This window comes from Hemiscyllium ocellatum, chromosome 19 (genome assembly GCF_020745735.1).
Source record: "Hemiscyllium ocellatum isolate sHemOce1 chromosome 19, sHemOce1.pat.X.cur, whole genome shotgun sequence".
NCBI lineage: Eukaryota > Metazoa > Chordata > Chondrichthyes > Orectolobiformes > Hemiscylliidae > Hemiscyllium > Hemiscyllium ocellatum.
The window spans coordinates 35,199,742-35,215,260 of NC_083419.1; the positions used below are offsets into that span (position 1 = coordinate 35,199,742).

Below are 15,519 nucleotides of genomic sequence, written 5' to 3' on the forward strand. Positions count from 1 at the left end.
TTCAAATTTGTTCTTGACATACTCGTGAGTTTGAGTCCTTTTTCTGGAAATAGAATATTGTATTTGTAATGAAATGAACCTTTTTGATGAAGACCTTAGCATACATATACAATATAAGTTAAATTATGCTAGGTGCTATATTTGTGCAGATTTGCCACATGTGCAATTAATGGGTGCAGCACAGTGGCATAGTAGTTAGCACTGCTGTCTCACAGCGCCAAGGGCTTGGGTTCCATTCCAGCCTTGGGTCACTGTCTGTGTCAAGTTTGCACATTCTGCCTGACTCTGTATGGGTTTCCTTGAGGTGCTCCGGTTTCCTCCCACGTCCAAAGATAGAAACATAGAACATTACAGCGTAGTACAGGCCCCTTCCGCTTTTGATGTTGTGACGACCTGTGAAACCAATCTGAAGCCTATCTAACCTAGACTATTCCGTTTTCATCCATGTATTTATCCAATGACTATTTAAATGGTCTTGAAGTTGGCAAGTCTACTTGCATGCAGGGCGTTCCACCCCTCTACTATTCTGAGTAAAGAAACTACCACTGACATCTGTCCTATATCTATCACCCATCAATTTAAACCTATGTCCCCTTGTGCCAGCCATCACTACCCGAGGAGAAAGGCTCTCACTGTCCACCCTATCTAACATTCTGATTATCTTGTATGTCTCAATTAAGTCACTTCTCAACATTCTGTCGAACGAAAACAGCCTCAAGTCCCTCAGTTGTTTCTCATAAGACCTTCCCTCTATACCAGGCAACATTCCAGTAAATCTTCTCTGAACCCATTCCAAAGCTTCCACATCCTTCTCATAATGCAGTGACTAGCAATGTACACAATTCTCCAAATGCGGCTGCACCAGGTTTTTATACAGCTGCAACATGACCTCATGGCTCCGAACCTCAATCCCTCTACCACAAAAGCTAACACACCACATGCCTTTTAACAACCCTATCAACCTGAGTGGCAACTTTGAGGGATCTATGTTCATAGGCACTGCGATCTCTCAGCTCATCTGCATGACCAAGAATCTTACAATTAGCCCAGTACCCTCTATTCCTGTTGTTCCTTCCAAAGTGAATTACCTCACACTTTTCCACATTAAACTCCATTTGCCACCTCTCAGCCCAGCTCTGCAGTTTATCTATGTCCTTCTGTAACCTGCAACATCGTTCGGCACTATCCACAACTCCACCGACCCTTGTGTCGTCTGCAAATTTGCTAATCCATCCTTCTATGTCCTCGTCCAGGTCATTTATAAATATGACCATCAGCAGTAGCCCCAAAACAGATCCTTGCGGTACACAACTAGTAACTGAACTCGAGGATGACCATTTCCCATCAACCACCACCCTTTGTCGTCTTTCCACTAGCAAATTTGCGATCCAAAACGCTAAATCACCGTCAATCTCATGCCTCTGTATTTTGTGCAATAGCTTACCATGGGGAACTTTATCAAAAACCTAATTGAAATCCATATACACAATGTCAATTGCTTTTCCCTCATCGACCTGTTTGGTCATCTTCTCAAAGAACTTAAAGTTAGTGAAGCATGACCTACCCTTCACAAAACAGTGTTGACTATCCCAAATCAACTTACTCTTTTCAAGATGATTATAAATCCTATCTCTTATAATCTTTTCCAACACTTTACCCACAAACGAAGTAAGGCTCGCTGGTCTACAATGACCAGGATTGTCTCTACTCACATTCTTGAACAAGGGGACAACATTTGCTATCCTCCAGCCTTCTGGCATTACTCCTGTAGACAATGTGGATAGCTGAAAATGTGTTGCTGGTTAAAGCACAGCAGGTTAGGCAGCATCCAAGGAATAGGAAATTCGACGTTTCGGGCATAAGCCCTTCATCAGGAATGAGGAGAGTGTGCCAAGCAGGCTAAGATAAAAGGTAGGGAGGAGGGACTTGGGGGAGGGGCGATGGAGATGTGAAAGGTGGAAGGAGGTCAAGACAATGTAGATATACAGGTTAGATGAATTGGCTGTGCTAAATTACCCTGTAGGCTGGGTAGATTAGTCATGGTAAATGCAGGGCTATGGAGATGGAGGTTGGTGGGTTGGGGGGGGGGGGGGGCGGGGAGGGAGGGAGGAGAGGTGGTTGTTGGTGTTGGTCTTTGGGTTTCGAAATGCTTTGGAAGATCAGTGCAGACTCAATGGGCTGAATGGCCTCTTCCACACTGTAGGGATTCTGTGGTTCTGTGCTCATTTGGGCATCTGGATATATTAATCGTTTTCCACTTGGTGAGAAATGCAGCAGTGAGTATGTTGAATTGAGGGCCAACTGACATTGAGCATCATCTTGACCACGTTAAATACATTAGGCATTGCATTGTCATGTGATCCCTGTCAGCCCCATCTTCATTCCAAAATCTCAAAGACATTTTTCATGCTATCTAAGTATGGGCAAAATAAAAGGAACAGAAACAAAAATCAAGGAAAGCACTGAACTGTACAAGAGAAAATGTGGAATGATTCGTCTAATTAGGAACTAATTAGGAAAATAACCTCCAAAGAGTGAAATTGCAATTAATGAAATAAAACCACACTTGCAAATATAGACTATGACTTCAAGTCTCTGGTCATGGCTCTGAAAAATATTACATTGAATATAAAATATACCATTTCATAACCTTACACACAAAAGCATAATCATGTTTGAAGGAGTAACCGGGTCAGGCCTGATAGGATGAGTGTGGAAAGTATAAAAAATTCATGGAATTGTGGGATTCCAATACAGGCAATACATTAAATAGGGCTGACTCGTGAGTTATTTTAGTAAAATCTAGGACATGGGGCTTGTAAGCACACATGTACCTGTAAGCTCAATCCCCTTATCTATTGTTTATGACAATTTTTAAATCAGAATGTTGTACCGTGTCCATACATTTTGCATTATCCTAAGCTACACCTGTATCTTATGGAAATGCTTTGCATTGATGCAACCACTGTTCAACAAAATAAATTTGAAAATCGATGGTTTGTTTGTGCAGAAAGTGTTTTATCAGCTGCAGGGCAGATGGTTAATATATGTTGCACAGTAGTGTGTCAGCTTGGTTCAAGTTGCCAGCATGAATGAGCTTTCATAGGCTACCAGTCAGATATACAGAGAGGCAGTGACCTTGTGTGTTCAGTTTGTATTTTGATGGGAAAAAATAAATCCTTTAGTCCCATGATGTATAATGGGGAATATTTTGATGGATTTGTTGTCATGATGTAAAAATTGCTCAAGTTGCTACTTGATCACGAAAATGTAAAGCTTGCCAATTGTTATTGAAGGAACCATTTTGCTTTTGAGTTCCTTGGATAATTTATAAGGCCTTTAAAACTTCAGATATCTTTCTTTGATTTCTTACTATTAAATTGATTTGACTTTTAATATCAACTTTATAAAATGATTAATGATGTGGGAATGGTTTGAATGATGCAGAAGTGTGCAGTATATTTCCTACAAAATGGGAAATTACCTATTTCTTCCCTCATCCTTTCCCACTACTTAAATTGCATCGATCTCTATATTTTCCCTTCTTTAAAACATATTACATTGTCTATGCCTTTTGTTCTCCATCTTCTGTATTTACATGATCAAACTTTTAGTTTGAAGCTCGCTTTATAATTGGACAGCTGTGAACAACTAACTTGGTTGTGTTTTTATTGACATCATACATAGAACTACTTTTGCTAGCTTAACACATTTAATAATTAATATATTGAGATTTTGCATTTCAGAGAAACGAATGTCACAAAAGATCACAAGCTATCATGAGGATTACTTCTATGTATTATTTATGGGGAAAATTCATTGATGCATGTGTAGGGCAGTTTAAAAGCTATTTAGCACATTAATTTGCATAGCATCACTTGTAGTAGCACTATGAATCTAAACCAAGAATTGCATCAGGATTAGTATTCTGTATTGTATCTTAAGGCAGCCCCAAAGCATACCACCATTTGCACATCCAGGAGAGCTGTAAGGCAACAAGTCCTACCAATAACACAATTGCCTGATGATTGGCATCTACCATGTCACCACACAAGATTTGAAACATTTTTCATGAAAGCCATTGCTCTACTAAAGCCAAGATTTCTTTGCTTGCATCATATCCATATCCGTGATTGGATGCTGCATCCACCACAACATTGCAGTTGTGGGGGCTCAGTCATTACATCTGAGGAGGGTGCTACATCGTAAAAAGAAAGGTTAAACACTCCCAACCATAAGCAGTATCTGAGTGAGGGGAGATATCATGGTGGAAAAGATGGACACTATGCTTTATGTAATGCCTTTTGCCATGGTGCTGTCAGCCTTCATGTTCTGGAACAGTGAGTGGAGACGATGATACAGTTACCAATACATCACGTGTCTGTGTACATTATTAGCTGTGCTTTGATAATCTGCCCTAACACAGTTGTCACTTTAGGTTCCCTGTGGGAGAACAGCATGTGGCCTCCTTTTCTTATGCATGAAACACAGAAAGTTAGCACACAGGTACAGCAGGTAATCGGGAAGGCTCATGGAAAGTGGTTCCTTCTTTCAAAGGGGTTGGAGTATAAGAATAGGGAATTCTTACTGTAACTGTACAAGGTGCACATCTGGAATATATTGAGTTTGGGTCTCCTTTTTGAAGGAAAGATAGTTCATTGAAGGCAGTTCAGTGGATGGTCACTGATGATCCCTGGTATGGTCTTATCAGCAATGGCTAAACAGGTTGGGAGTCCACTCATTGGAATTTAGAAGGATGAGGGGTGATCTCTTTGAAACATAGAATTCTTGACAGTCCAAATGCTGAGAGGATGTTTCCCCTTATGAAAGAGTCTAGGGCCAAAGGATATACAGGGGTGCCTAATTAACACTGAGATAAGAGGAATTTCTTCTGAGGGTTGAGTGTCTTTGGAACTCTTTGTCTCAGAGAGCCATGGGGGTAGATTTGTCTTGTTGGTTTAAAGCTGAGGTAGATTCTTGTTTAATAGGGGAATCGAGGGTTACAGGGAAAGGGCAGAAAAGTGAAGGTGAAGTGTGTCTGATCAAGCCAAAATTCAGCTGACTCACCGAGCAGGCTTGAGGCGCCATATAGCATATTTGTGTTTCTATTTCTTACAGAGTAAGGTTATGGTCTCTACAAGGTGATTCCAACATCCTGGCTGCAGCTCGCTCAAAGTCCATGGAGTGCCAGCAATGGCGGTTGGGAGGGTCAGGTCATGTGTTGGGAGATGTTACTTTAGTTCTTCCCCATGAAGCTGTTGTGGCTGGCTGTCAGCAAATTAAGACTCTGTCTGAAATCTCAAAAGCATAAGGCCAAGGGTAGGTCGTGAGGAATGCTAGAAGCTGAGGAAGCTGTATGAAGCAGCAAATTATGACCATCCCAGACTACCTCATCAATGCCAGGCCCTGTTGGCTCTGCAACATTGTTCCCAATGATTCTGTGATCATTCCCTGCAGTGTGCTAAGCCAATGCAAATCATCAATCCTCTTCCAGTCTTTGGCTGTCCTCCCTGTTTTGGGCCACATGAGACAGGACAGAATGAGCATGTGTGACTGTGTTTGGTTGATATGGCTGCCATAACCTGAGAAGATACAGGTTTGGGTGTTTGTATATGGGTGGCATGACTGGAAGATTTTCTGTGGGTGAGTTGTGGTATAAATAGTGTCAGGAATGATGTCAAGGAGTGCTGCAGCTTAAATGATGGAGTATCTTTCATTGAGCAATGTTACAGGTATTGGGGAATGTGCAATTCCAAATGCAGGTGCAATTTGAGTAAACTCAAAGAATTTCCCTGCTATGTTCTGGAAGCCACACTGTTTCTTTAACCACACTTAACAACTCTCCCTCCCTGTAGAGGCACAGGACAACGTTATGGTGTAGTGGAGTCCAGCTCAACATTAGAGTTGCTTGTAGTCACACTTGCAGTTAGGGAAAGAAAATTCTTGAGTGTTACCCACCTCATTTACAACTAGCATGGGAAAGTCATGCCTCAGTCACCCATAACTGAAAATCAGGAGAAATCACTTTAGAAATTAGATTCGATTAGACTTAGTGTGGAAACAGGCCCTTCGGCCCAACAAGTCCACACCGACCCGCCGAAGCGCAACCCACCCATACCCCTACATTTACCCCTTACCTAACACTACAGGCAATTTAGCATGGCCAATTCACCTGACCTGCACATCTTTGGACTGTGGGAGGAAACCGGAGCACCCGGAGGAAACCCACGCAGACACGGGGAGAACGTGCAAACTCCACACAGTCAGTCGCCTGAGTCGGGAATTGACCCGAGTCTTAGGCGCTGTGAGGCAGCAGTGCTAACCACTGTGCCACCGTGCCGCCCACTAACATTTTAATTTTTATCAATGGCCAGTATTATCATGAGACTATTAATTGAGAAACTCAGCTGATGTTCTGAGGACCTGAGTTCAAATTTGGCCGTATCAGATGATGGAATTTTAATTCAGTGAAGAATCTGGAATTAAGTGTTTAATGATGACCATGAAATCATTGTCGATTATAAGAAAATCCCATCTGGTTCGCTAATGTCCTTTTTAGGGAAGGAAATCGACTCCAGACCTACAGCAATGTGGTTGACTCTTAACTGCCCTCTGGGCAACAAATGCTGGTCCAGCCAATGACACCCACATCCTGTGATTGACTGTTAAAAAAATTGTGAATATTTCATATAAGATTGAATGACTTGGTGGAGTCAGAGGTTATTCCTGATGGTCTTATCAAATTCAAATGTATTTTCTGAAGTTTCTTGCAATGGATCCTCTAAACTATTATTTTATACCAGTTTTAGTCATTTTAACTTTTGATGTCTTGATTACAATATTCTTGGCCTTGTATGATGTGAGTTAAGTTTGGAGTCGATGGCAAGGGAACCATTAACTTTATTTAAGAAAATCTCACGGTGGCTTCATCTTACCATGAGGCTGCAAGACAAAGATAAGACATTACATCTCTTTGTGTGATGTGTATTGTCTTATTAGCATATCAGAGTTAGGCTTAACCCCTTTTAATCTAAGTATGTGCTAAAGAGAAGGAAATGTAATTGTACAAACTGAATATTTTGGTTTTACTCTAAGTGACAAACTATGTATTTATGAAGTTTGGATTTTGTGTATAATTAACATGATTTTTATTAGTTCTTGAAATATAAATGTCACTGGCAAGGCCAGCATTTATTCTTTGATACTGAGGAGGTGATAATAGGCCGCCTTGCACTGCTGCAGTTGTGTGAGGTGGGTGCTCCCACAGTATTGTTAGGTTGGGAATTCCAGATGTTTACTCCGCAAGAAATAGCAAATGGAAATTCATGTCCAGGTCAGGATGGGATGGGATGTGACATGACAATGCAGTTGCGACTTGTATGTGTACAAGTGTGATGGTGATCTTGTGCACCTACTGTCCTGTCCTCCTTCCTGGTGGCAGTCAATACAAAGTGAAATCAGACTTGACAGTTAGACCACATTGGAGGAAGGAATGCTAATGGTAGAGGGAGTAGTTTTTTTTTAAGGTGAGTGGATGAAGCAGTCATGCTTTTGGGGAAAATCATGTTTGAGATGATTTAACTGCATCTAGGAGGCAAGTGATAAGTACTCTCTTTCACTCCAGACCCTGTACCTTTTTAGGTGCAGGGAGGTTGTGGGAAATCTAGTGGTGATTTACTTGCTGCAAGTTACAGCTCCAGTAACCAGAGTACTTATGTGGCTGGTCCAGTTGATATGACACTTGGTTAAAATATTGGTTTTGAGGTACATTGCTGCATTGCAATCCAAGCAAAGGTTTGATTGTTGCAAAGTGGTATCATAGAAATGTGGAGTCAAGATTAGAGGTTTGTTGGGGTACCAATAGTGAGGTGATGAGTGAGGGGGGAAAGAGTGCAAAACAGAATTCTGAATGACGTCGTTTTGAATTTACAGTGTGGTGGTAGCAGAATTATGTGATTGCAGTTTGTGTGGTTAACATGTAGTCAGTACCACTTCTCAAATGTGAATTCTTCTGTGATTCTGTGTTCAGTTTAAAATGTGTAAATGAGAAACAGATCTATCGTATTCGCTCATTTTTTTAATTTGTTTTTGTGTATAACCTTGATTTTTACTTAACCTTAGCCAATCATATCTTTAATCGACTCAATATTGATATCTGCCATCAGCAAAGCTCAGTAGAACTGTTTTGTGTGGCTTCAGGGCAGGAGATCAATCTTGCCAAGACCAACATGTTTATTTTCATGATAATTGTTTCCTCTTAGGGCAGGGTTACTCAGTGAATTGAAACATCTTAATGATGTAGGAGGTTTGTAATTATTTTTGTGACAATTTCAACTAAATGCAGTTTTTAAAGTCTGAGCTCAGAACGAAGACATTCTGTACTGGTGTGTTGCTGTCAATTTCAATGATGAAAGTATTGCTGATTGATAAACTTTTGAGCTCTCTGGCCTCCTATTCCAGGTTCTGCAGGGAACTAAGTTACACATTGGGACCATACAGAACCCCCTACATAGCAGATTACAAGGAAATTGCCCAAGAAAATAAACTTTCTAACAGACAATTCTCCCACCTGTACCCCACTACTGACCTTAAATCACCACTTGTGAACCTAAGACCAGATAACTACCACTCTATTCCACCCCTCCCCCTGCCCCCACTTCCCCACAAGAACACATAACCTCCTTACCATTCTGAGGTACCCTGTCACTTATGTGGCATGCTACTCACTTGATACCTTTGTTCCCTAACATCCCTTTTAACTTTCATTCTTATTTTTTTCACAGGAACTATCAAAGTGGATGTTTACATACTTTTTTAATTTCTAAACTATAATTTATTCATAGAAATATCTTTATCTACTCTGTCACAAATACTGTTTGGTTCTGTTCAGTAACACATCAAAGAAACCAATAAACATTGAAGTTTGACTTTGTCCAAACAAACCAATAGCATCTCATATTTGTGCAAGCTTATATTTACATACATCTGAGCCACCAGGAGGGTCCAATAACTGAATAGAGCCCTAATTAACTTTGGCAGAAAGACTTGACAGTGGTCTTTCCCCACTGCACCTTGGCAACAGCTATTCCAACCTTTAGTGTGTACCTCAGCAGGCATTCTTGGAACTTGGAATGTGCTAGTCTGCAACTTTTGGTCAGGGTAAACTCTTTACACTTTAAGACCAACAAAATTTGGGCAGACTGAAGAGTGCCTTTCACAGAATTGATGGTCCTCCAGGTGCAGTCGATGTTGATTTATGTGTGAGTCCCAGGGAACAGGCCATCAAGCACAGAGCTCTGTGTCACAGTGCTCTGCGTCACCAGAGCTGCTCGGAATTAATCTGGACAAAAACCACTGCATCTTTCTTCAGACTTCCTTTGCAAAGGCACATCCTAAAAGGGGATCTGTGATTGTCTCAATCCCTCCTCCTCTGCGCCACCCCCCCACCCCCCCCCCGACAGCTACTTCAAGGGCAATGTGCAATGGTGCAGACAGACCAGGTGTACAAGAAAGCTCTCATCAGCCAAGCGATGTCTTGGTGCTTGTTGGAAAGTTCTGGTGATGAGGCATATTCTGCCAAATTACTTTTACAGTCTACTTGTCATTCAGTCACAGAGTACAGCAAAGACTGCCATGAAAGAAAGGGGCTTTTGCCTTCCTCTGACTATCCTCCACTACAAGGACATCGATAAGGTGAAGGTATTCTCCACATTTGTACAGGAGCTGTCATCAGAATCTCCTGTCAGAGATGTGGAGTTTGTTCTTCACATTAACAAGATAGAGCAGGTTGCCACTGCTCGGAAAATTTACCCCAATTTTTTTTCTGTGATTCTGTATGTGTTTAGGAAAATTTGTAATTGTGTTTGTCAATATGCTTTCAGATTCCTGCAATCTCTTTCATCTAAGAGAATGGCTTCTGTGTGTAGGTTAACGAGAAGAATTCCGTAGAGTAAGCAAGGTGTAGATTTATTGCAACTTTGTAGAAATTTACAGTTTAGAATTTTGTGCTTTATTTCAAAAACAGCTGGGAATACATAACCTTGGGTCTGTCTCCCATTAGACCCTACTTTATTCTCGCCCAGTCTTCATGACATTGTCATAAGTGATTCTTCTTACTGTACCCATACAGTTCTTGACCCTTTTTCAGATTCTTCCAGACCTATATGTAACAAGAGGAAAAATACTCATGGTTTCTACTGATTTTGATTTTCTGTCTTCGAATAATTCCATAGAACTGGCAGAGCCATGGTCAGAAAATCTGAATTTTCTATTTTGGATGACTATATTTTCTGGAAAAGCACATCCGGTCAGATAGCATCAGAGGAGCAGGAGACTTGACGTTTCAGGAGCTGAAATACATTTAATCATAAAATTGCGGTTCTTGGCTCGGGTGTTGAACTCTGACCCAAGATTGAAGTCCTCCAGAATAATGCTGATCTCAAGATTGAGAAATAACAACATGATATGCTGTGGTTGTGTAGAAACATATGTTTTCCCACTTTAGAAATTGTATCATTTTAATGTCTCAACAGTACAGACACTGGAAATGTGAAATAAAACCAAGTGCTGGAGAAACTGGAGTGGAGAGAGTAACCATTAATGTTTCAAGTCCAGTTAGAATAATCTTAGTTATTGTTTCAATATCACTGGCTTACATTGCACATTCTGTTATGATTTTATGTACTTATAATCTGTATAAAGGCAGTTAAGTATTTTAAGAATAACTTCAAATTAACTGAAATAATCATGTAACAAGGTTTACCAAAATCTCAAAAGACTAAAAACACAACTAACTAAACACTCATAGCAACATATACTTTACATTCTTCACAACAGTAAAACATAACAACACGACGGTTGGAGGAAGAGCACCTTATCTTCCGCCTGGGAACCCTCCAACCACAAGGGATGAACTCAGATTTCTCCAGTTTCCTCATTTTCCCTCCCCCCACCTTGTCTCAGTCGGTTCCCTCGAACTCAGCACCGCCCTCCTAACCTGCAATTTTCTTCCTGACCTCTCCGCCCCCACCCCACTCCAGCCTATCACCCTCACCTTGACCTCCTTCCACCTATCACATCTCCATCGCCCCTCCCCCAAGTCCCTCCTCCCTGCCTTTTATCTTAGCCTGCCTGGCACCCTCTCCTCATTCCTGATGAAGGGCTCTGGCCCAAAACGTCGAATTTCCTGTTCCTTGGATGCTGCCTGACCTGCTGTGCTTTAACCAGCAACACATTTTCAGCTCGATTCTTCACAACAGACCAGTCCCTCATTCTTTGCCCAAACTTGAAAGTGCACTTCTTGGATATACTTTATAACTTCCTTTGATGTAGGCATTCAATTCTCCCAGTACCAAATAATGGTGATCCTTGGCTCCTGGTAGTTTTCTTTTGTTCTCTTTATTTTGACATCTTTTAATCTCAGAACTGTCTTTTACAATGAGATTTTTATCCCTAGTGGTGATTCTTGTACAAGAATCTTCCAGGCTTGCTTTAACTCTTGAGAAATTTGGTATTTTTCAATCTGAGCTTGAACTACCACTTACTTTTATTTGTGGTGATTCAAAAGTCTTACTCTCAGGTCCTTAGACCATTCTCCCTTGAAAATCTGACTATATGAAAGTCTTAATCACATAGGCCTTGTGTCCAGGAAGAAATGCTGACCACGTGTCCCTGAGAATCTAACTTTCTTTTTTAATCTTGAAAGTAATTGACAGTTTAAAATATCATGTTTACAACCTGACATTCTCAGTACTTTTCTGTGATTTCTGAGACTCAGTTTATCTACTGCTAGCACATAGACTGCTGCCACTGTCTCCAAGAGTAAACCACCTTGCACCCTTTTCCCAGTAAAGCAATCAAGGCTGCTTTTAATCTCTAACAATCAAACCATTTGCTACTTGTCAGCTGGACTTCAGTACAGGTCACATGCTTGCTTTCAATTTCTCTGAAAAAGTCTCAAAGCCTAAGTCTTTTAAGCCTTGTAATTGCAAAACAGTCCTGATTTGTGCAGCATGTTGGGAAATGCAAAACAGCCTTTTAGAAATAAAAATGAACAAGGCTAAGTTGTTGTAATAATAGGATTTTCATACAGAAAATGTGCACCTTTTGGAGGAGCATAAAATTAGTATTTTTGACAAAGGTAAATCAAGTTCCACAGAGGAATGATCATTATGAACTGCACCCTTGCAATACTTTATAGGCTATTTAATTGAAATACATTTTGAGATCCATCAATTGGTGAGTTTGTCTTGAGAGTGCATGTTCCCCTTGGAATATTGGGAAATAAGGAACATGACTTCAGAATCAAAGTGCTGTTTATTTCCATCTTTATTTACCTGTTGTGTTCTAATTTCATGCCAGATGCTGTACAATTCTTTGTCCTGAGTGACAATGCTGACAGTAATCATTATAATTCCCGTGACAATGATTCTTAATCAAGTTTTGAAAAACTTAGCTCAAGATTTTATCAATGAAAACATCTGAATCAATGGAAGAAAATTACATAAATAATTACTATTTTTATTATTGCTAAGAGGAAGAATGCAATTGATATTGCATCGTTTACAACTTTAGTCTGCCCCAAAGTGTTTTACTTTTGAATCCTTCCGAAATGCAATTACTCCAGGAACTAATTTCTGGATAGCAAGGTCCCACAAAGAGCAATCTAATAATCAGGCAATCTATTAACAGAGATTGCTGTAAAAATGATTATTTGATACTTTCATGCTTGAGAATTTTTTCTGATCTACATTGTCACCAATTCTCAAATCCAAACTAGGAGATAATATCTGGGGGTAAAAATTTATTAAAATCTCAAACTAAATGCATATGAAATCAGAAGGTACAGAAGAAATGACTGGAATAATGGTCTCTATCTGTTTTGGAAAACAAATAACTAATTGCCGTATTCAAACCAAAATTTGACAAATGCTTCCTCTATCTGACTGACCCATGGCTTGAAGAACAAATACTTACAACCATAATGGTCCTCTTTACATTTTAAGAGCATTGACATTTATTCGTCTGGTGTAATATTATATATTTTATTAATATTATGTACATATTATGTATCAAAACTTACTCTCTTTGATAAGAATTGGATAAGCCTTTCATGGATCGCTGCTAGTATGGAGTCATAGAGTCAAACAGACCCTTCGGTCCAAACATAACATGCCGACCATAATCCCAAACTAAACTAGTCTCACCTGCCTGTTCTTGGCCCATATGCCTCCAAACCTTTCCTACTTATGTGTCCAATGTCTTTTTTAAATCTCTCCTCTCACCTTAATATGCCCCTTACTCTTTAAGTTTCTCATCCAGCCTTTTTGTTTTATAACTCCAACCTTTTGTAACTGACAACATCCTGGTAAATCTTTTCAGAAGCCTCCCGAGCTTGATCATATCTTTCCTATAACTGGGCGATAAGAACTGAACACAGTATTCCAGAAGAGGCCTCACCACATGGCCTGTACAACCTGAACATGTTGTCCCAACCTTTATACTCAAAGGACTGAGTAATGAAGGCAAGCATGCCAAATGCCTTTTTAACCACCCTGTCTGCGTGTGACACAAGCTTCAAAGAATTAAGTAAATTTACTAATTAAGTAAATTTGATGCTCCGGTCATGTTTGCCAAAATGCATATTAATGAAAGTTGTGGATGACAGAAATTGGAAATAAAAACAGAACATGCTAGAAATGCTCAGCACATTTGGCAGTATCTATGAAGAAAAGAGCATTTAACATTTTAGAATGCAAGATGGAAGGTTATTGATCTGGGCTTTAACTCTGTTTCTCCCTCCATAGGTGTTGCCAGACGTGTTGAGTAGTTCTGAAATTTTCTATTAAATAAATTTTTCAATCTAATTCACATTGCATAATGCAGTTGGACTTAGTTAAGGTCATCCAGATATGAAGATAAATGTTTCATTCATATAGCTGATCAACATGTATATTTCTGAAGTATGTTCACGTTAACTTCTGTTTAATTATGATGTATGAAAACCCATCACTCTTACAATTTCATTGAATTATACTTTACAGATATTAATGTTTACCTGTAATTAACAAGTATTTCTACTTCTCTCTTTACAGTGATATCTGGTTTTCGAGGAACAGTTCCTCATGGCTTACCATTGGAGGTGGGAGACACAGTTCAGATACTGGAAAAATGTGATGGTGAGTTTTTCAGTAAACATCCTCTTCTGGAAACTCTGGTAGATTAGACTTTGCCTCCACCAGTATCCACAAATATGTCTGACTATACAATTGATTTTTAAAAACATAAAAAATTTCAGCTATGGCTGCAGTCGGTAATCCAATGCAAATCATCCTCAAAGTTGCCCAAAGGGATTTTGTTTCAGTCAGATTTCTGCTCAAACATTTGTAAATTGTAGACTGAGATTGTGCAAGAATCAATCCAGCTCAATTCAGAATACAAAGGTATTGTTTTAAAATTTCAGTAATGTTTATTTAAATATTTGCGTTGGTTTAATAATACAAGTGAAAATAGATTTGTTCGAAGAAATAAAGATTTTTATACACTGTCCCTTGTTTACTGGCTGTAAGTAACATGATTCTAAATAACTGAAATTGCATTTTAAAACAAAATAAAAGTTTTATTTGGTGTTTTCGCTCTCTGAGGAAAGTAGGTAATGTATAATACTTCAATTTTGTAACGGATGCCCATTAATATCCTTGTACCTAAACACAAGCATCTTCAAAGCCTTGCATTTGGCACAATTAACAGGAACTTTCCACAGTGATCAATTAAATCTGGGACCATTGCAGGTTTTGAGAGGGGACTGGCATCAGCAAAAAGGATTTAGGAGCTTATTTTATTCTGTTTGTTTTGTGGTTGAAATTCCTGTATCTTTTATGTGGGATGACTAATTTTGGTAAATTGCACTAAAAAAAATGCAAACTCCAGGTCAATATGTCAAGAATGTTTTCTTCTACTGATTAATGGTATTGTGTTTCCTGGAACACGATTAAATTCCATTGAAGTTTACTTTTTCTGTGCAATCTTAGTTTTTAAAGTTTGTTGCTAACAGTTTCATTTCAAGAATATGCTGTAATCTGAAAATACAGCATCTGTTTCATTCAGTATATTGACATCTGCAACTTCGCTCTATGTTATCAAACTCTGTCTGACATCCAGTACTCTGTTCAGCAGAAAACTCCTTCAATTAAAGGTTCAGAAGAAGCAAAACCATTGGTTCCAGTCTCTGCCAGGTTCCCTACATGCTGATTTCATCCTCGTCCTGGCAGTCATCCTGGCCCAAAACCACACTGTATAGAGCCGTGCTCTCATATTTGACCTTTTGGTTAATCTTTAAACCAGATGCCTGTGTCACTGTTCATCTTTGACCTCTATTGACTGTCACTACACCATTTCATTTGTGACTGAACCCTCCCCAATGGCTCTGTTTCCTTTTGAAATCAAAACGCTAGCCAGTCTGTCAGATTTTGCCTCCTCAATTGGTCAAAACTTCTGCCTGTGTCTTATTTTTTAAATAAA

At 39.5% G+C, this 15,519-nt stretch overlaps 1 protein-coding gene across 1 annotated transcript in view; it reads left to right on the top strand.

Moving 5' to 3' along the window:
• Nucleotides 1–15,519, top strand: part of dock4 (dedicator of cytokinesis 4) — a 458,861-nt gene that overhangs the window by 111,963 nt on the left and 331,379 nt on the right. Inside the window, exon 2 of the mRNA XM_060839361.1 lies at nt 14,094–14,177. Within this exon, the coding sequence (XP_060695344.1) occupies nt 14,094–14,177 (84 nt within the window). The remainder of the gene's footprint in view (nt 1–14,093; nt 14,178–15,519) is intronic.